Source organism: Manis pentadactyla, chromosome 4 (genome assembly GCF_030020395.1).
Source record: "Manis pentadactyla isolate mManPen7 chromosome 4, mManPen7.hap1, whole genome shotgun sequence".
Lineage (NCBI taxonomy): Eukaryota > Metazoa > Chordata > Mammalia > Pholidota > Manidae > Manis > Manis pentadactyla.
Genome location: NC_080022.1, coordinates 184,279,128 through 184,299,949, shown reverse-complemented (window position 1 = coordinate 184,299,949; position 20,822 = coordinate 184,279,128). Strand labels below are relative to the sequence as shown.

The 20,822-nt window shown below is 41.7% G+C and overlaps 2 protein-coding genes across 3 annotated transcripts in view; one reads left to right on the top strand and one right to left on the bottom strand.

Annotated features, from left to right (window-relative positions):
- JPT1 (Jupiter microtubule associated homolog 1) lies at positions 1-17,120 on the top strand. Its single transcript, XM_036900158.2, has 5 exons — positions 1-189; positions 9,909-10,051; positions 10,383-10,480; positions 11,376-11,394; positions 16,860-17,120. The coding sequence occupies exons 1-5, from the start codon at positions 134-136 to the stop codon at positions 17,006-17,008; spliced, it is 465 nt and encodes a 154-aa protein (XP_036756053.1). The 5' UTR covers positions 1-133; the 3' UTR covers positions 17,009-17,120.
- Positions 10,734-20,822, bottom strand: part of ARMC7 (armadillo repeat containing 7) — a 26,007-nt gene continuing 15,918 nt past the window's right edge. For both annotated transcript variants that reach the window (XM_036900150.2, XM_036900152.2), the window contains one exon: positions 10,734-11,006. Coding sequence is in view for 1 of the 2 variants with exons in the window: in XM_036900152.2 (XP_036756047.1) it covers positions 10,942-11,006 (65 nt within the window). In the remaining variant the exon portion in view is untranslated. The remainder of the gene's footprint in view (positions 11,007-20,822) is intronic.

Below are 20,822 nucleotides of genomic sequence, written 5' to 3'. Positions count from 1 at the left end.
GTCCGGCCGGCTGGCGGTGGCGGAGGCTCCGGCAGCGGTCGCCGTCGATTCTGTGTGGAGCTGCGCTGCTCCCCTCAAACCCGTCCCTGTCAGCTCTCTGCTCCCGCGCCAGCCTACCTCGCTCCAAGGCGCCATGACCACCACCACCACCTTCAAGGGCGTCGACCCCAACAGCAGGAATAGCTCACGGTGAGACGGGGGAGCCGTGCCCAAGCCGCGCAGGGCTCGGGGGCGGGAGGGCTGCTGCCCGGCGGAGCCGCGGGGGCCGGGCGACCGTTCGTTGGCTGCAGCGTGCCCGGGGCGCCGCTTTTGTGCCGGGCCGGGTGACGGGGCTCGGCCGCCGGCACAGTCTTTGTGCCGCCGGGCTCGCCGGCCCCGCCCGATCCCCGCTCCTCGCCATTCATTCTTTTCCCGGAGCGAGGGGTCAGGAGGGTGGGGAGCGCCGGGGCAGTTTGCCTCGCAGCGCGGCGCGTTTTCGTTAGTCAGCACGTGCCGGGGAGGCTTAGCTTTCACCCATTGGCGGCGCGGACAGGCCCAGGGCGGTGATCTTGGCTCCCGGGTTCCCGGACAACCCCCGAGCGCTCGGTCAGGCCCCATTGTCCCACCCCCAGCCACGCGCTTCTGCCTCTGGCCCGAGGCAGGTGGCGGCCCTGCACTCGGCCGGGCGGTCAGATCCTGCGGCCGCAGTGATCAGGTCCCACGGGCTCCTACCCGCTGAGGCCTGCCCGCAGGTGGCATTTGGGGTCGGGCGGGGCTGGTCATCGTGACCCTCTCGCCGGTGCAGGACCCGACAGTCAGCCCTCTGCGAAGTGCCTCTCCTCTGCTAACAAAGGAAAGACCCCCGTCCCTTCCCCTCCCGCTCCCACCTTCTAAGCGGGAGGGTAACCAGCCGGTCCGAGTGGGTTTTCTCCGCTCAAAACCTTCGGACCTCGGTTTTGGCATCCCATCTCTTCGCTTCCCCCTTTGACGTTTGCCGAATGAGTTCATCCTTAGCCCGGGTTCCTGAGCCGGAGGTTTCCTGTTCTTGGGCGGGGCCGCAGACGTCCATTGTCTCTTCTGTACTACCCACCTGGGGAGCGGGCCTTTCTGGCCACTCGTGTCACTGCATGTCGGTTAGGGGCCACTGGGCGTTTGGGCTGGGACCCTTTCCCAAGCCCTTGTTCAACTTGGCGGAAGGGTTTGGATCCGGTGGAAGAGGTCCACATTGTCTGCGCTTATTGCACACTGTTAAGGTGGGATACAGGCGTCTCTGGCATCCTGCTCAAGGCTGGGAGGAAGTGTAGAGTCCACCTTTTCTGGGCATCTACTCTTTATTGATCACGACCTGCACTCGTTAGTGGCTAGTCTTGGGGTCCTGGGCAACTGGTACAAAGGGAGCCATTTTGTGGGGCTGAGAAGACAGCGTGAAATAGCAGTGTCTCACGGGGGCTGGAGGACTTGGGGACAAAAAGCAGGCCTCAGCAGTGACTCGTAGGAGAGAGGTGGGAAATGACGTTCCTTTTCAACTCCAACCTTTCCTTTTCACAATGTAGGTAAGAATATGAAAGATTTAAAAAGCTAAATTAGTGGTTACAGGAGAGGTTGGGAGAACTTGAGTGAACCCACCAGAACCTGGTCACTCCCTCTTCTGTTGCCGTCCTTCCAGAGAGGTCTTTTTTTATTTTCAGAGGACACTGGAACAAACTGAACCTTGATTTTTCATTTTGTGCCGTGAGGTCAACTTTCTGTTGGTCAGACTATAGTGATTGGAATGTGAAAATTTACACAGCATGTAAAAAATACAAGTTTTTATCCTTTGGGGTTGAGTATAGTTTAGTACTTAATAATAAACAATTTCAGTAACCAAGTCAAATGAATCCTCACCTTAGCTTTTTAATATGTATATTTGAACTGTTAGTCAGAAATGGTTTTTGGTTCTGCAAAGTAAGTGTTTTAATTCACGTTTGTTATCAGTTTCCTTCCAATATTGTGATCTTGGGACTCTAGCATTGTGCTTTTATTTACTTCCTACCTTTTCTTCAATAATCTTACCTAATTCTCCTGAGTGTCTTTGCCCCAGTAACATTCTCCCGGCCTCATAAGCACATTATAAATTTCGTCTGGTAGGGAGTGATCTGCAAAGATTATTTGGGAACTCTGGGATTCAAAGAGAGAAGAAAGAAAAAGTATTAAAAAATTGCTGTCCTCAGTACCTGGTCACCTTTTTGTTGAATCTCAAAAATCATGTAATCCTGATTTATTATCATGTATGTAGGTCAGAAAGAATAGTAGAGTCTTGAAAAATCGAACTAGTAATTTCTGTCTATGATCCAAATCCTTTGTTTGGGGATGTCTCGCTGTTACAAATGGGTTCTACAACACTGACGTCATCGGGGTAGGTATTACCTGCTATTGCAGGAGGAACACAGACCTTTAAAAAGTTGGGCTGGTCAGAGCTTTGACTTTATTTTTAAGCTACTCTTTGGGTGTATTAGTGTTTTCTTTTTTTTTTTAAGGCCAAAAAAATATTTCCTAGCCCATTAGGGTTCTGAAGATTTTTATCTAAGATAAATAATGAGGGTTTATTTATGATGGTAAGGAAAAATCACTGTGTTCTCTAGAGAATGAGGGGATGAGAGTAAAGCAAGTTAATTTTTATTTTATTTCAAGTGTCTTTGTTGATTTGGGATACAAAGGACTAAAAACCTAGAGTTGTTTCAAACTTTAACATGAGAGAAAGCCTATTAAGAATTTATAGCACCTTTAATTATGACAATTTAATTAAGCAAGCCTAAAGTAATCATCTTTGTAAATGGTATTTGAACACACTTATCCTAATTCATATAATGAATGTAAGTGGATATTTAATATCTGAGATTTTTTTAAAAAGTGGGGTTTTAAATGTTTTACATGTTATAAAAGAGCACAATGGATCTTGCCCCGAGGGGGAAAATAATGAAATTTTTTATTTAGTGTGAATTGAGTTTGACTTTTACTATGGGCAGACACAAATAATAGATTTAGGGGAGGACACTAGAAGAATAAAAGACAGTCCAAGATTAGAAAACAAGAATACCAGTCAAAGCACTATGTAGTCTTGTAGTTTGAAGAGAAATGGCATTGTGTGGTTCTACTATTTAAGCACTTGGGACACTTGTTATGAGCCTACCAGGCACTGTCTCTGCCAGTTAACTAATGCTGGGCAATTTAGATCTTCTCAGGGTCCAACTTTGCTCTCTCATAAATGAAGCAGTTGAAATAGAGCAAGAGCCCAGCAAACTTAAAAAACCACCTGGGAGCCAAACCTAGCTGGTGCCTGATTTTTATATTTATAAGTGTTTGAAAAAAGCAAGACTATTTCATGACTTGTGAAAATTTCATACAAATCAAATTTCAGTGTCCTTAAAGTTTTGTTGGAACATAGCCATACTGAGTCATTTTCATGTTGTCTGTAGCTGCCTTTGTGCTCCATGACTGAGTTGAGTAGTTACAAAAATGGCCTGAATGACCCGAAAGCTGAAGTATTTACTCTGGGCGTTTACAGGAAGAGCTGGGGGAGCAGAAGGAGCAGATCTCTGACTCCCTTCCCTGGGTGTTCTCCTGTCACTCCTTGAGGTCATGGAGGGCCCTACCTGCCAGCTTTCTGGAGGAGGTGGAGGTTTAAGACACAGGCTGGACTTTTGAAGAGTCCCTTTGAGGAGGAAAGGGTGGAGAGTGCCCTGGGCAAGGGGGAGTGTGGGAGTAAATACCCTGAGGTAGAGAGAAAACAGAACTGTTGAGGAACAGTGAGGAAAGTGGCCTGACTGGATTGGTGAAGCAGATGGTAGGAACCAGATGTGGCTGAGACACCATATTGGTAGTTGTCAAACCATCAGATTTCCTTCAGTTCTGCCCACATTCAACCAAGCCCTGCATCTTGTGGCTTGTGGGTACAGAGACAAGGCAGGAAGGGGCAGTGTGGGAGCTGAAGCTGGGGTGTCAGCCTGCAGCCAAGGGAGAGGGAGCTGGGATTTCTGTCTAGAGATCCAGGTGGATTCGGATGCCCACAAGTGACCACATATCATGGCTAGTGGGAAAAGTAACACAGTTGACCCTGGAACAGCACAGGATTGAGTGCACTGGTCCACATATATGCAGATTTTTTTCAGTAAAATACATTGGACAATTGTTTTGAGATTTGTGACAATTAAAAAAAACATGTTCTTTTTTCTGGCTTCACTTTATTGTGGAAATATAACATATAGTATGTATAACATACAAAGTATGTGTTAACTGTTTATGTTACTGCTAAGGGTTTTGGTCAGCAGTAGATTATTAGTAGTTACATTTTGGAGGAGTCAAAAATAATACCTGGATTTTTTACTGCACTAGGGGTAGGTGCCCCTAACCCCTGCATTGTTCAAGGGTCAACTGTATTATCAAAAGAAAATTTGTCAAAGAATTATGGAGCCCAGAAGCAGTATTTAAAAGAATTTTAGGTTAATAGCAATACAAAATATGAAGTACAAAAAGACATTGAAATTCACTTGCTATCCCATCTGTGCCTAGCGATAATAATTGCTAGAATGCATAATTGCCATGTACCTGTTTTAAGCGTAGCATATAGGATATCTTTATAATAGTCTTATGAAGGCAGCTACTGTAATCCTCTTTTAAAGAAGAAAAAACCAAAGCAACTTAACTAAAATCACACAGCTAGATACATGTGTATCTCTATTACAGGTCATTTTATTTAACATGTAATTTATATTTGTTTTTCATCTTCATTCATTCATTGTGTTTAGGGCAACTTTTCACTGTCTACTAATAAAGGTAAATTTCACCCTAATGTATATAGTTTTGTGTTATATTGGACATAATTTGATAACTACCCCCCTGCTAATGGGTAACTAGGGTATTTCCAATTTTTTTACAGATTAACATCTTTATAGGAGTATCCTTGTACACATGTCTAATTACCACTTAGGATAATTTCTGGAAGTAGAAAGCTGGTTTATATAAAATGCAGATTTAAACATTTGCTACATATTATCAAAATATCCATTAGAAAGTTTGTACAAATTTATACTCAACCTTAATTAATTGCTAGGAATTGGCATTTTTTCATCCTTACCAGTCTAATAAGCAAAAAATATCCTTCTGTTCTAAATTTCATTTATTTGCTAGTGAGGTTGAATTTTTCATGTTTGGAGGCTCCCCATATTTTTACTTTTAGTTATTTTATTTTGTAATTGAAGTATAGTTGACATACAATATTATTTAATTTCAGGTATACCACATAGTGATTCCATATTTATGTACATTATGAAATGCTCAACATGATAAGTATAGTTATCAACTGTCCCCATGCCAAGTTATTAAATATTATTGACTATATTCCATGTTATACTTTACATCACTGTGACTTATTTATTTTATAATTGGGAGCTTGTACCTCTTAATCCCCTTTACCTATTTTCTCCCTCCCCCAGCCCCTCACAACCACCAGTTGGTTCTCTGTATTTATGAGTCTCCTTCTGTTTTGTTTGTTCATTTATTTTGTTTTTTATATTCTAGATACAAGTGAAATCGTATGGTATTTGTCTTTCTCTGTCTTACCTTCACTTAGTGTAATATCCTGTAGTCCATGCATGTTGTTGAAAATAGCAAGAGTTCACTTTTTAAAGCTATGTAATATTCCATTATGTATGTGTATATATATATATATATATATATATATATATATATATATATATATATCCACATCTTCTTTTCCATCTATCAATGGACACTGAGGTTGTTTCCTTACCTTGGCTTATTGTAAATAATGCTGCAATAAACATAGGGGTGCATATATCTTCTCAAATTAGTATGTTTGGTTTTTTTTGGATAAATACCTAGAAGTTTAATTGCTAGGTTGTATGGCATTTCTATTTTTAATTTTCTGAGAAACCTCTATATTGTTTCCCATCGTGGCTGTACCAATTTACATTCGCATCAGCAGTGCACAAGGGTTCCCGTTTCTCCACATCCGTGTCAGTACTTGTTATTCTTGTTTAATACTAGCCATTCTGACAGGTGTGAGGTGATACAGTAGTTCTAATGTGCATTTCCCTGATGATTAGTGATGTGAGCATCTTTTCATGTACCTGTTGGCCATTTGTATGTCTTCTCAGGAAAAATGCCTCTTCAGGTATGCTGCTCATTTTTTAATTAGGTTATTTGTTTTTTTTTGGTGTTGAGTTACATGAGTTCTTTATATATTTTGGATATTAGCCCCTTACTGGATATATCATTTGCAAATATATTCTCCTATACAGTAGGTTGCCTTTTCATTTTGTTTATGGTTTCCTTTGCTGTGCAGAAGCTTTTGATGTAGCCTCACTTGTTTAATTTTGCTTTTGTTTCCCTTTCCCAGGGAGATGTATCCAGAAAAAATCAGTCATACTGATGTTCAAGAGATTCCTGCCTATGTTTTCTTCTAAGAGTTTTATGGTTTCATGTCTTACACTGAGGTCTCTAATCCATTGCTAGTTTACTTTTGTATATGGTGAAGACAGTGGTCCAGTTTTCCCACCACCATTTATTGAAGAGACTGTCTTTTCCCCACTGGATATTCTTTCCTCCTTTGTCATAAATTAATTGACATTAAAAGCATGGGTTTATTTTTGGTCTCTCTATTATGTTCAACTGACCTGTGTCTTTGTGCCAGTGCCATACTGTTTTGATTACTATAGCTTTTTAGTAGAGTTTATAATAATCTGGGAGTCTGATATCTCCAACTTTGTTCTTCTTTTTCAAGACTGCCTTGGTTTTTGGGGGGTCTTCTGTAGTTCTATAGGATTATTTGTTCTAGTTAAGTGAAAAATATTATTGGTATTTTGATAGAGATTGCAGTAAATCTGTAGATTGCCTTAGCTAATATGGACATTTTAACAATATTAATTCTTCCAATCCATGAGCATGGGATATTCTTCCATTTATTTGTGTCATCTTCAGTTTCTTTCATCAGTGCATATAGTTTTCAAAGTACAGGTCTTTAACTTATTGGTTAAATTTATTCCTAGGTATGTTATTCTTTTTGATACAGTTTAAAATGAGATTGTTTTCTTAATTTCTCTTTTAGCTAGTTCATTATTAGTATATAGAAATGCAACAGGTTTCTGTATAAGAGTTTTGTGCTTTGTTTCTTTTACTGATACTTTCATTTATTCGAATGGCTTTTTGGTGGAGTCTGGGGTTTTCTTTATATGGTATATCATCTGCAAATAGTGATAGTTTTATTTATCAATTTGGATGGCTTTTTTTTCTTCTTTTTCTTCTTGTCTGAATGCTGTGGCTAGGACTTCCAGTAGTATGTTGAATGGGAGTGGTAAGAATAGACATCTTTATCTTGTCCCTGATCTTAGAGGGTAAGCTTTCAGATTTTCACCATGGAGTATGATGTTAATATGGGTTTGTCATGTATGGCTTTTATTATATTGAGGCATGTTCCCTCTATGTTGAGAGTTTTTATCATGAATGGATGCTGAATTTTGTCAAATGATTTTTCTGTATTTATTAAGATGATCATGTGATTTTTGTCCATCATTTCGTTAATGTGGTGTACCAGGTTGGTTGATTTGTGGATACTGCACAATTCTTTTTTTTAAATTTTTATTAAGGTATTCTTGATAAACACTCTTATGAAGGTTTCACATGAAAAAACAATGTGGTTACTACATTTACCCATATTTTCAAGTCCCCACCCATACCCAATGCAGTCACTGTCCATCTGTGTAGTAAGATGCCATAGATTCACTGTTTGCCTTCTCTGTACTGCACCATTCTTGCATGGAAGAAATCCCACTTGATCATGGTGAATGATCCTTTTAATGTTTTGCTGAATTTGTTATTATTTTTTTGAGGATTTTTGCATCTGTGTTCATGAGGGATGGATATTGACCTGAGATTTCCTCTTTGTTTTTTTTTTTTGTAGTGTCTTTGGTTTTGGCATTAGGGTAATGCTAGTTTGTAGAAGGAGGTTGGAAGTGTTCCTTCCTCCTCAATTTTTTGCAGTCATTTGAGAAGGATAAGTACTAACTCTTCTTTAAATGTTTTGTAGAATTTACCTGTGAAGCCATCTGGTCTAGGAACTATCCATATTTTTAAATACCTGTTAGTAACTTTTGTCCATTTTCTCTTGTAATTCTTTTTAATTGTTTTTAAGAGCATTTCATATACTAGTGATATTACCCTTTGTCAAATATTAGTGTTTTTTTCAAAGTTTAATCTGTCTGTCTTTTCATGGTATCTGGCTTTCATCTTGTACTTAGAAAGTCCTTCTCTTCAAGACTTAAGGCCATATTCTTACATAATTTTTTCCAGTGTTTCTGTTGTAGTCTGAATTGAAACATTTTACCTAGCTGGAACACATTTTGGTAAATGAAGTGAGATAAGGATGTGTATTTTGTTTGCTTATTTAATCAAAATGACTGAACAGTTTTAACTCAGTGCAGTTTTCCCTACTCATCTAACTCCAGTGGCAGCCTTTCTGAGAGAGAACTCTTTATCTTGACAGAGCTGAGGAGAAACTGACAAACCCACCACTGTAGTAGAAGTTAACAGATTCAGTAAGTGATTTGAACAGCTCAGTTAACAAGTTTGATCTAGTAGACAGAAAATTAGCAATTACACATTCTTGTCAAGCACATAAAGATTTATAAACTGACCCTATATTAGGCCATAAAGCACAGCTTATCAAATTTCAAAGGATTCCTGTCATACAGACTCTGTTGTCTTCTACATTATACTTAAAAGCTATATCTCAATAAAGTATATTTATTTTGGAATATTGATATATTGATTACTTACAGATGCACTTCTAAATAATAGGTAAAATAAGAAAATAATAGAAATGAGAATATTTAGAATGGAACAACAGTTTATAAAAATTCAAAACATTGGAATGCCTCTAGAGGGATATCTAGAAAGAGATTTTAAAGCTTAAGTGTTTACTTTTTCATTCTTTGCTAATATGAGCTGAGTTTACAAATGATACCTGTATTATTTGGAAACTTGGATGAAACAGGATGTATTTCTGGAAAAATATTTCTTGCTCAAACTGATTTAAGAAGAAACAGAAAACCAGACTATGCCTAACACCAATAAAGGAATTGAATGTGCGTTAGAAAAATCTTCCCATAAAACCATCTCCGTTTTCTGTTTTGAGTGTGACAGGACAAGTTAAATCGAGCTTTTCCAGGGAGGGGACAAATTGGTCAACCTGTAGCATGAAGACTTGGAAATGTGAAAGTACTGGGTTTCCCTGTTGAACAAAAGCTCCAGGTAGTGTCCCCAGGCATAGGTACATGGGGTAGAGATCACGCCACAGAACCTCTCAGATTCTCTCGTGTTGACTTTCTCCTTGTGGCTTGCCACTCTTGTCTGTTAGTGAGACTATAGTGAAGCACAGATATGTAAACAGGGTTTGTCAGTGATGTTGAGATAGGAGAGACTCCTTGGGCACCTAAATTGGTCTAGTTTTCATATGTATATTCTTCCTTTTTTTGGTCTTGTTGAAAATAAAAATGGAAATGCTTTTTGAATTGAATAAACAAGATGTGCTTCTAAACTTCTTTGCAGATATATTCAGGGGAGCCCAGTAGGCAAGGTCCATTAGGTTTTTGCCATTTCCTAAAGGGATGCCAACCAGGCTGTTAACTGTGATGACTTTCAGGCTGTTTCAGCTGCTATTTTGGTGGACAACCTTGCTACAAATATAAAGCAACATTACCTATCCAAACATCTATGCCATGATGGAATCCATTCCTTTCTCCCATAGCAGCTCTCTCTTGAGGGGCTGGGGGAATGAATGGGTGAGGAAAATGAAGTGAAAAGCTGTTTGAAAGCATTTATACCAAGAAATGGTTTGGTATGATCTGCAATTGATGTCTTGCCATTATTCCTAGGGTTTTGCGGCCCCCAGGTGGTGGATCCAATTTCTCACTAGGCTTTGATGAACCAACAGAACAACCCGTACGGAGGAACAAAATGGCCTCTAGCATCTTTGGGACACCTGAGGAAAATCCCCCTTCGTGGGCCAAGTCGGCAGGTACTGCTTACATCTTTGATCGTGGGCCAAAGGGACCAAAACATGAGCAAACTCTAGCTCAATCATAATGAGATAAACAACAGTTGAAGCTTGTCACTGGATGAGACTGAGGCTAAGAAATGGGAAACAGTGAGTCTGTGATGGATCAGGATAGGAACTGATGTCAGCTGGGGTTTTTTAGTCCCTCCATAGAACCTTAAGCCATCACTTAACTGCTCTAGCACTGTTTGCTCATTTTGTAATAGGAGACTAATGTCATATAACTCAAATAAAAAGGTGTTTTGCTCTAGTCTCTCTGCTGTATTCCTCAAGAAAATGCATTTTGATTCAGGTGCCAAGTCTAGTGGTGGCAGAGAAGATTCTGAGTCATCTGGACCCCAGAGAAGGAACTCTTCTGAAGCAAACCCTGGAGACTTCCTAGATCTGAAGGTCAGTGTGACAACATAGAAAAAGATAGGCTTTGATGTTAATATGGTTTAGAAATTTAATTTCCCCTTATTTTACTAAGGGCTTCAGTTCTGCTACTGGAGTTTTACATAGAAGTAATTAGGAAAGGGACTGGCCACGTTGGTGATGAAAGATCAATAAAGAAAAGAGCAGTCAGAAAAGTCAGGTAACAGGATCTCGGCCTGTTCAGGTATCTCTCCTACTGTTAGGGTTCATTCTTTTCTTCACTGTTGCTTTTTGGAACTTCTGGATTTACTTACTTCCTAGGTGTCTCATATGGTATTTCTGAGTTCAAGGGCTATTTTAGTTGTTGGTAAATGTTGCCAGTTGTTTTGAGCTGAATTCCAGCATGAGTGTTACCATCAGTTGTCTGTGGCCCACGTTGTGTGTCCACTAAACTGGCAAGGTGTCCTCCTGAGTAGGGACCTCAGCACATGGAGGCATCAGCTGTCCAGGTGTGGGGAACCCTGGAGAAGGGGCGTTGGGCTTGATAGAGGCCCTTCAACTGCTGGATAAGGAGAAAGGAGGGGGGAGAATGGAAAGATAAGTTACCCATTTACTATTCTGATTTTAAAACTCCTCCAAAATGCTAATTGATATTAGGTCATTAGCATAAATGTTAAGGTTTTTTGGTGTTGGGGTGTATTACTGGCACTGAGGCATTTTGTTGTGGCATTTTTTTACATCGTGTAGCACTGTCCCAAATTGAATAAAGGTTGCTTATTGTAATGCAGCCTGACCCTGAACTTGACTGCATCAAAATGAAATTTAACAACTTGGCTCCAAATTGCTAGTAGCCTTTCTGAGCTGTGGTTGCTTTATCTGTATTGTTGCAAAGTTACATCTGAAGTAAATTTTAAATTTCTTTTCTTTGCAGGGAGAAGGTGACATTCATGGTGAGTACTTCTGAAACTCAAATGTATGGTTCTATAAAGTTTTGATTCAGATCATGTTTTGGGAAAAAGACTAGGGAATGAAACCTGGCTTGGCCCTGAATATGCGCATACTCTGCGTAGAGAGCAAAGAAAAATGAAACTAGAAAGGTAACAAACATGGCCATGTTTGGTATCAGCCAGCAGTGAGAACACTGCTAGAGATATAGAAGGGAAAAATGGAGATGCCTTTAATCAGGTTGCTATTTGTTACTTAATGAGAGCTTTTCAGTCAAAGGCTCTGGCATTTCAGGCTTGGCCCACAGCATTTAATTTACAAAGTTTGTTTGATTTTACACTGAGTTGCTTATTCAGCGACACATTGGTAACCCTGTGATCTTATAGATGATGATCTAAGAAGCAGATGTAAATTTTCAGTTAGCATCCGTGTTACCAATTATATGTGGAAATGAGCTATAATCATTTGTTTAATTGTTTTAAATCTTTGAAGTATCTATTGGCTTCTCTTTACAAGTGCCAGATCATTGCTGAGGAGTATAATGAGAGGCTTACAAGTGTCAGGCAGTGGGAGTCAGGTTAAAGTTGATGTACCGAAACGCAGCAGTCATAAGGCCCCCAGTCCGGGAGGAGGACGCCGCCTCCTCGTGGCCTTCGCTACCATTCCGTTCCGCGGCGCGGTCTTCCAGTGACACGGAAGTGTCTCAGAACCAGATTCCTCTCTGCCCTCTCAAACAGTGTTTCTTGGTGGACCTGGTGGGAAGAGAATCTTCTGGACCTTTGTGAGCATTACCTGGGTTCTTCCTCAGTGGGCAATGTTTCACTGGGCTGAAGATGTATTACTTATTGTTTATGTCCAATTAATTCCATTTGAAAAGACTATTCTGGAGGTAAAAAATTTTCTAGTCTTTTCAACTATGCTGCTTTTCGTATTTTGAAATATATCCCTTGTCAGACCTTATTTAGCAAGAATCAGCTAATCCTTACTCACTAATTTTGGCTAGTGGATATGTGAGAGCCCTGGTGAAGTTATGGCAAAATAATTGTCCTTTGTCCTGCTGATAATTAATAACCACCTCCAGCCGTTGTTACAGATTCTTCAGGTGAATCGCACACTGAATTGTATGCCAAGTCCTTTTTCTTTTTCAGTGATTATCGATTTTGCCACCTTATTATTTTGTATTTCGGATTGCTGCTACTTTTAGTTCATTTGTCATAAAATGACAAGGGGCATAATAATTCACGATGTGTCTGGTAGAGTAGAGGTGAACTTCAGCCCTGTTGCCAAGTTGACTTCAAAGCCAAGCTACTCTGCTCATTGTAAATAAAAGAGATTTTGTTTGGATATAAGGAAAATTGCCTCCATCTTTTGGGTAATTAAACACAAGAATGGCTTCAGGGAGAACTTGGGAAATCTTAAGAAAGAGTGGCAAGGTCCAGGAAGTTTGGGCAGGAGCCTGTCCCTGCCCTTAAGGCAGGTCAGGTGGTTCGCTACATTCTCTTGGTGATTCTAATTTTTTTATCCTTATAATGAATCGTTTTTTCTATTCTTACACAGGTGTCTGTTCAGTTACCTTATTGATGTGCCAAAGAATGATAAATCAGGAGTATACTAGATGTATATTATGGTATACTGTGGTGTTTTTGTTTAAAGTCTCATTTTTTAATTACTAGAGTGAACAAAAGCTTTCTCTGTCAAGCCTTAGAGAAGTTTCTAGACCATTACTCTCAATTCCTGTACTTCTCTCATTGCAGACCAATGAGACAGAGCAACAAACAGATCTCCATCTTTTCTGGCTGGGATATTTCTGACTGGACAAAGGAGTGTTTAAATTAAGGCCTGCTGTTGGTTATTCTCCATATATGCTTTTTTTTTCTTTTTTGGTATGTAAAGTAGTTGTGAAAGACAAGACATTTTCCATTATAATGAAAGACAAATGTAATATTAGTAGGAATGAGCTTGATTTATCTAAAAATCATTTCATGGAAATAAACTAGCACGGTAGAGCTGCAAGGCGATCGCGTGTCCTTCGGTGTGCGCTCTGACTGTGCTCGGTGCAGACAGCAGGAGAGACTGTTAGATCCAGGCAGCCGTGAGTCTGCTGCTGTGGCTCAGACTGAGGTCAAGGTCTGTATTCGTCTGGATTGTTTCAAAATGTGGGTTTTGGGGGTTTGTTTCTATGTGCAGTAAACTGACTTGTTTTCCTCGGTCATTGGAGGTCAGGTCCTTAGTGTTGGTGCATGTGATCCTGTTTCTTGTGTGACAGAAGTGAAGCAGCAGGAAGCTAAGGGGGGACCCTTTCTCTCCAAGCTTTAATTGATAACTGAGAGCTGTCATTTTGGAAAATTTAAAGCTAGGTTTTTACAGGCAGTTGACTAGTATAGAACATTTTATGTGCCACAAGTTACTTCTATAGAATGTTCCCAAAATTGGTAAAGCAAAATGTTAAAAGCGGCAGTAGCATGTCTCTGAGGTTTTGTTGTGGTTCTTATCTAAGACCTCTTCCCCCTGGACTTCTTGGTTTCAGTCAGCTCATCAAGACTTCCTACAAGTGGTTTCAGGAATGTGAATTTTAATACTTAGTCTTCGAGGAACTTTAAAGTACATTATTTCAAAATTATAACTTTTCATTGGTGCCTAGTATGAGTCCCTGTGAAGTTGCTACATAGTATATATGAGAATCAGTATTTCTGCTGCACTGTTTCCAGGGTTTTGGAACTCCTAAGCCAGGGGAGAGAATATAAACTTTGAGGTAGTTTTTCCTCCCAAGTCTTACAGATTCAGGTGTGTGTGTGTGTGTGTGTGTTTGAGAAAGAAAGAGACATTATTCTATGGCAGCTGTTAGAATATGCAACTGAATTTATTTATTTATTTAAATTTTTAATTAAGGTATGATTGATATACACTCTTATGAAGGTTTCACATGAAAAAACAATGTGGTTACTACATTTACCCATATTATCAAGTCCCCACCCATATACCCCAATGCAGTCACTGTCCATCAGTGCAGCAAGTTGCCAGAGATCCACTATGTCCCTTCTCTGTGCTACACTGTTCTCCCCGTGACCCCCCACACCATGTGTACTAAACATAATACCCCTCAGTCCCCTTCTCCCTCCTACCCCTCCCCTTTGGTAACCACTAGTTCATTCTTGGAGTCTCTGAGTCTGCTGCCATTTTGTTCCTTCAGTTTTGCCTCATTGTTATACTCCACAAATGAGGGAAATCATTTGGCATTTGTCTTTCTCTGCCTGGCTTATTTCACTGAGCATAATGTCCTCCAGCTCCATCCATATTGTTGCAAATGGTAGGATTTATTTCTTTTTTATGGCTGAATAGTATTCCATTGTATATACATACCACATCTTCTTTATCCATTCATCTACAGATGGACACTTAGGTTGCTTCCATATCTTGGCTATTGTAAAAAGTGCTGCAGTGAACATAGGGGTGCATATGTCTTTTTGAATCTGAGAAGTTGTATTCTTAGGGTACATTCCAAGAAGTGGGATTCCAGGGTCAAATGGTATTTCTATTTGTTGTTTTTTGAGGAACCTCCATACTGCTTTCCACAATGGTTGAACTAGCTTTCATTCCCACCAGCAGTGTAGGAGGGTTCCCCTTTCTCCGCATCCTCACCAACATTTGTTGTTCTTAGTCTTTTCGATGCTGGCCATCCTAACTGGTGTGAGGTGATATCTCATTGTGGTTTTAATTTGCATTTCCCTGATGATTAGTGATGTGGAGCATCTTTTCATGTGTCTGTTGGCCATGTGAGTTTCTTCTTTGGAGAACTGTCTGTTCATATCCTCTGCCCATTTGTTAATCGGGTTATTTGCTTTTTGGGTGTTGAGGTGTGTGAGTTCTTTATATATTTTGGATGTTAACCCCTTGTTGGATATGTCATTTACATATACATTCTCCCATACTGTAGGATGCCTTTTTGTTCTGTTGATGATGTCCTTTGCCATACAAAACCTTTTTAGTTTGATGTAGCCCATGAGTTCATTTTTGCTTTTGTTTCCTTTTCTCAAGGAGATGGGTTCAGGAAGAAGTTGCTCATACTTATATTCAGGAGATGTTTGCCTAGGTTGTCTTCTAAGAGTTTTATGGTTTCATGACTTATATTCAAGTCTTTAATCCATTTCAAGTTTACTTTTGTGTATGGGGTTAAACAATAATCCAGTTTTATTCTCTTGTATGTAGCTGTCCAGTTTTGCCAACACCAGCTGTTATGCAACTGAATTTAATTTGATGGTTAAACACTGAACTGAGACCTGGTATTTAAAAAAAATTAGTTAATGTCATATGCCTTAAACCAGCAAATTATTCATAGAAATTTCCTTTCACAGAAAATAACAGAGTTCTTTCTTTTGTAGTCATTCTTGACTTAGAATGAGTGGCTTTTCCACATTTGGAAAAACCCTGGTTAAGAATATATGCTTGTTGGGAATTTCACCAATCAGTTGGTGAATCAAGCAAGCAATATCTAGGATATTGCATAATAATAATACACTAATTCTTAAGACTTTAATGTGGAAAATGCCTGGTCAATATAAGTGGGAGTTGCCTGATTAATTACAAATCAGTAGGGGAAAGATAGACTCTTTTTAATAAATGTTGGTAAAATTGGCTATGTGTGTTGTTAAAAAAAATCACCCTCAGCTAGTAATCATGGAGTTGTAACATAAAACTGGAATGAAATAACATTTTTACCCACCAGTTTGGCATATTTTAAAGAGAGGTGGTTATCAAATGGTGGATGTGCCAATGAAGGAGAGCATATTCTGCTGCTGCCTATGGGGTCGAACTTGGCCCAGCCCTTTGGGAGGGGGATGCGCAGTGTCTGTCCAGACTGAAGACGGTAGCCCTCATGTCCCCTTGGGCACACGTTCCAGGGTATACGCATCACAGCTTTATTTGGAATGGCTGGGTTGGTTCCAAATTTTGTTGTCAGGGGAGTAAATACAGTACTAAACCGTATCAGATATACTATATTGTGTAATAAAATGCTCTAAAGCAATTAATTAAATAAGGCAAATTATGACCATGTGCATAAAATTGGATATAATTCCAAAGGAGTGTAAAAAAGGAAGTTTGGTACCATTCTCATAAAACAACTGGACTGGAAGAGTCCACACGACTAGTACCAGGGCCTCTGGGAACAGGGAGAGGAGACCCACGTGGGGGTGGATTGGGGGGTCAGAGATCGACACTTTATCTGTAATGTTCTAATTTAAAATACACGATTTTTCATATATTTGTATAATTTAGAAAAGAACATACACAGAGAAAGGCCGAGGGACAAATATGACAAAACATTAACCATGGTGAATCCTGGAGTGAGATCATGGTTGATTGTTATTTTCTTTATATCTCTAGGTATGTTTTGAACCATCCTCGAAAACAGTCTTAGACTCTTCATCTTAACTGGAGAGTCATCAGCCTTATTTTCATTCTGTTTTCCTAGAAAACGTGGACACAGACTTGCAGGCCAGCCTGGGGCAGTGTGAGGAGAAGCCCGTGCCCGCTGCCCCTGTGCCCAGCCCAGTGGCACCAGCCCCAGTGCCATCCCGAAGAAACCCCCCCGGTGGCAAGTCCAGTCTTGTCCTGGGTTAGCTCCGACTGTCTGGAACTCTGTTGTTGTTTGTTTTCTCCATGCTTGTGAACTGCACAACTTGAGCCTGACTGTACACCTTTGGATTTGTTTCATTAAAAAAGAAGCACTTTATGTACTGCTGGTTTTTTTTTTCTTTTTTCCTTTTTGAAGATGAGCTTTCTCTTTATGTGTCCTGATTCCTCTGGGTCTGTAGGCCCTGGCATGAGTGTTTTCTAGCAGTAGGCTGGAGGGAAAGCTTTGTGACACTTAGTAGTGTGTTTTTAAGGACAAGTAATTTGGTTTGAAATGTGTTAGAGGATCTTTTGTACTGCGGTTTTAAACCCTTTTCTTGTCAGCTTTACTTGGTTTTCCAAGCCTTGATCGGATAGCTCAGTAAACAGCCCACAGGCACCGCTCCTTCAGGCCCCTGACCCAGGGTTGTCATTATGCCGAACCTACTCGGTATTGCCCGAACTTGTCAGTGCCCTTTGCTAAAAGCATCTCCCTGTGCCATATGGAACAATAAAGAGGCCTGCGCCTCATGCCTTGCTGCCTGCACAGCAAAAAACTGCCTTTTATTTTTGAACCTTAAGAAATAAGCCAGATAGTAACCTGGCCAGTTGATGAGCAGAGCCCTCTGCTCTCATGCAGAGAAAAACTTCCGTGTACATTCAAACTGACGATTCCAAGTGGTGAAGCCAGCGAGGGCGGTGGCCACACGAAGTGGGCCTTTATCAAGAATGAACCCATGGGGGCTGTGCTCTTCTTCAGTTACCTGAGGCTGGGTGCATGATGCTGGTGCTTGACCCTGAAACAAAAGTCTCATCCTTTGAAATGTGTGTTGTACTTCACCATCCTGGACTGTTGCTTCAAGTAAACAATGTACCAATTTTGAAACACTGTGTCCTGTGTCATCTTTTTGAGATTAAGTATTCTACCTGCTTAGTTGCTTTTTTCTTTGTTACTGTAAATCCTGCTGCTCAGTGATTTGGTGAGTCATTAGACTAATGAAGGGCCAGCGAGAAATAGGCTTCTCTCTGAAGAAAACTCTGAACAGAACAGGTTTAAAGTCATGGCATGAGTTCAAAATGCCAAAAAATGATAACTCTGATAGCTGTAACAAAATACAGGAATACTATGGATAACTGATATCCAAAATAATTATTAGCCAATATATTTTAGACTCTTCTCCCACCTACCCTTTGTGCTGGGTGGTAACATTTAAAATTTTATAAGTCCTCATGCCTGCAAGGTGTTTCTCAATGTCAGATGGTCAAAGAAGAGGGTGCCAGGGGACAGAGGGCCCAGGCAGTAAGGGGACCGGGGGATTGGGTCTGGGTCTTCTCAAGACAGAAGACAGAAAGCTCTTTGGGTTCCAGGCAGAAAGTTCTAGATCAACATGCTATATTAAATGTTCAAATAGCATTACTAAGGCTTGTTTTTTTATTTTTTATTTTGGTATCATTACTCTACAGTTACATGAGGAACATTATGTTTACTAGACTCCCCCCATCACCAAGTTCCCCCCACATTCCCCATTGCAGTCACTGTCCATCAGCGTAGTAAGATGCTGTAGAATCACTACTTGTCTTCTCTGTGTTGCACAGCCCTCCCCATGCCCCCCCCACAAATTATACATGCTAATCATAATGTAAGGCTTGTTTTTTATGTCTAGCTGCTACTGACTGGCTCTGTTCCTTTGGCTTGTCATTTGGGGCTCAATTTCCTAACTTAAAAGTGAGGTCTTTGAGCTAGGTTACCTCTAAAGCCCTTCCTGTGATTGAGGTGATGACAAGCATAACCACCCAGTCATACGAACTACTGGACATCTCTGGGAGGAACACGGGTAGTTATAGGTTGTGGGAATGGGTTAAGTTTTCCTCCCTTACAGTGTAAAGCATTTGCAAAATGGAGACTTAACAGCTATGCTACAGGATCCTTCCAACTTTACTAAGACAGGTTCGCCCTACTAGCTTGAGTTATGGCTAGCAACTACTCTCAGTAATGCTGGAAAAGGGGTGTTTCTGACTTGTGTCTAACTTGGCTTTAGTTTTTTATTTTGTGAAGAGGTAAGTGCCTAATCAAAGTTAAGCTGTTCTGAGGGAGTGAGGGAGGGACAGTACAAAATGCCAGTGATTTGTACTACCAGAACAAATTTTAGGAAATTCTATGTCCGCATGTTTGCTAAGGGTGTTAAGCATTCCAGTGAGAAAGCTTAGGGTTTAGAAAGTGAAGTTGAATGACGGTGAAAGAATCAGCATTTCATTGATGGTTTGGACTTGTTACCCAGTTTGTGTGACTTAGCAGCTTAGTGAAGGAGGGGGGGAAAAGAAAAAGTCAAGGACTCAGTATCCATTGCTTATCGCGGATTCTACTTGAGTTTTAAAATTAGATCACCTTAGAATGGGAGGCCAGGCTCCCCTTTAATGCTTGGGTTACTTTGGTTTGGAAGTAGTGCAGTGCCCAGATGGGGAACTGCAGGAAGATGGGTTACTTATATCTGAGTTTATAGTTTGTAGGTAAACATATTTGGATGCAGTCAGGAAATTGCATGAAATCTACAAAAAGGGAAGTCAACAAAATCTAGTAATATTCATTATTTTCTTGGGGGTGGGGTGTGTATGCATAAACTAGATTCCAGAGAACAGGTGTGAGCCCAAGAAAAGAAGGCAGTCTGAACTGGCAGGATCCCCCACGACTTGGGCGAGGCTTTGGTGACCCTGGCCCAGGGTTTGGCATATTCCTGCACCTCCAGTTCTACAGGATCTCGGGAGTGCAGGCCTCTACTGACAAGCAGGGATGACAGAACTGCTATGGGCCCCAAAACATGACACATGCATTTTAAGAGGTGAAAGTACACCACAGGTTTAGGGAGTTTTAACTTCTCATTTGAAAACGCCTCGCAGTGTTCAGGACCGGCCCCCTAGGGCTCTTGGAAGGGCCGCCCCAGTACTTGGGGTGGGCAGGGGCGTCTGCTATAGAGTGGACGGGGGATAATGCGCACGCAGGCGCCTTCACAGGCCAGCTGGGCAATTGAGGATCAGGGAGGTGATCCCACGCAATGTCCTGGCGAAGGCCTCCTGCCCGGCTGGGCCGGGTACCCGGGTCTCCATACAAATTAGCCCTGGTGCTGCCCCGCCCACTCCGCGGCTCGGGAAGATGCGGCCCCTGCGCCCTCTCCATCCGCCGCCCCGGCCCCACCCGTTCCCGGCGATGGCGGCGCGGCGATCACTGCCCGTGCGGGTGCTGGTGGACATGGACGGCGTGCGGGCAGACTTTGAGACCGGCCTCCACCGCGACTTCCGCCGCCGCTTTCCTGGGGAGCCGCACGCGGCGCTGGACGAGCGCCATGGTTTCCTCGCCCGCGAGCAGTAGGGAGGAGCACTGCGGCCCGACCTGGCAGTAGGGAATGGGCGAGGGCGCAGCGGGGGCCGCCCGGGAGTAGAGAGCCGGTCCCCACACATCATCCAGGGGCGGGGACTCCCGTCCCCAGAGCGCTTCCTGGAGCAGGGAGTCCGACCCCACAGGGCCACCCAGGAGCCGGGGCCGGTCCCCACAGGGCGCCCGGGAGTGGAGCTCCCCTTGGGCAGGGCTGTCTCTGCTCCATTTCTGGAGACACCTTTTCTCACCTCTTTTTTTTTTCGCTCTGCATTCCCTTTGCCCTGTAAGAGGTCAACCTTAAGGAAGTATAGAACCTCCTCCGTCACTCCTGACCCCAGCTTTCCATGAGTCCCACGCACCTCTCCTGTGCTGATGGGCGTACACTGGGGGCTGTGAGCCACCCACTTTATACCAGTATTTGACCCTCGGTCTTGCTTGAGCCCATCTTCCCTG

Coding starts and splice junctions, on each gene's coding strand:
- JPT1 (XM_036900158.2), top strand. CDS start 134: ATGACCACCACCACCACCTTCAAGGGCGTCGACCCCAACAGCAGGAAT. Junction 190..9,908: donor AACAGCAGGAATAGCTCACG/GTGAGACGGGGG, acceptor CATTATTCCTAG/GGTTTTGCGGCCCCCAGGTG. Junction 10,052..10,382: donor TTCGTGGGCCAAGTCGGCAG/GTACTGCTTACA, acceptor ATTTTGATTCAG/GTGCCAAGTCTAGTGGTGGC.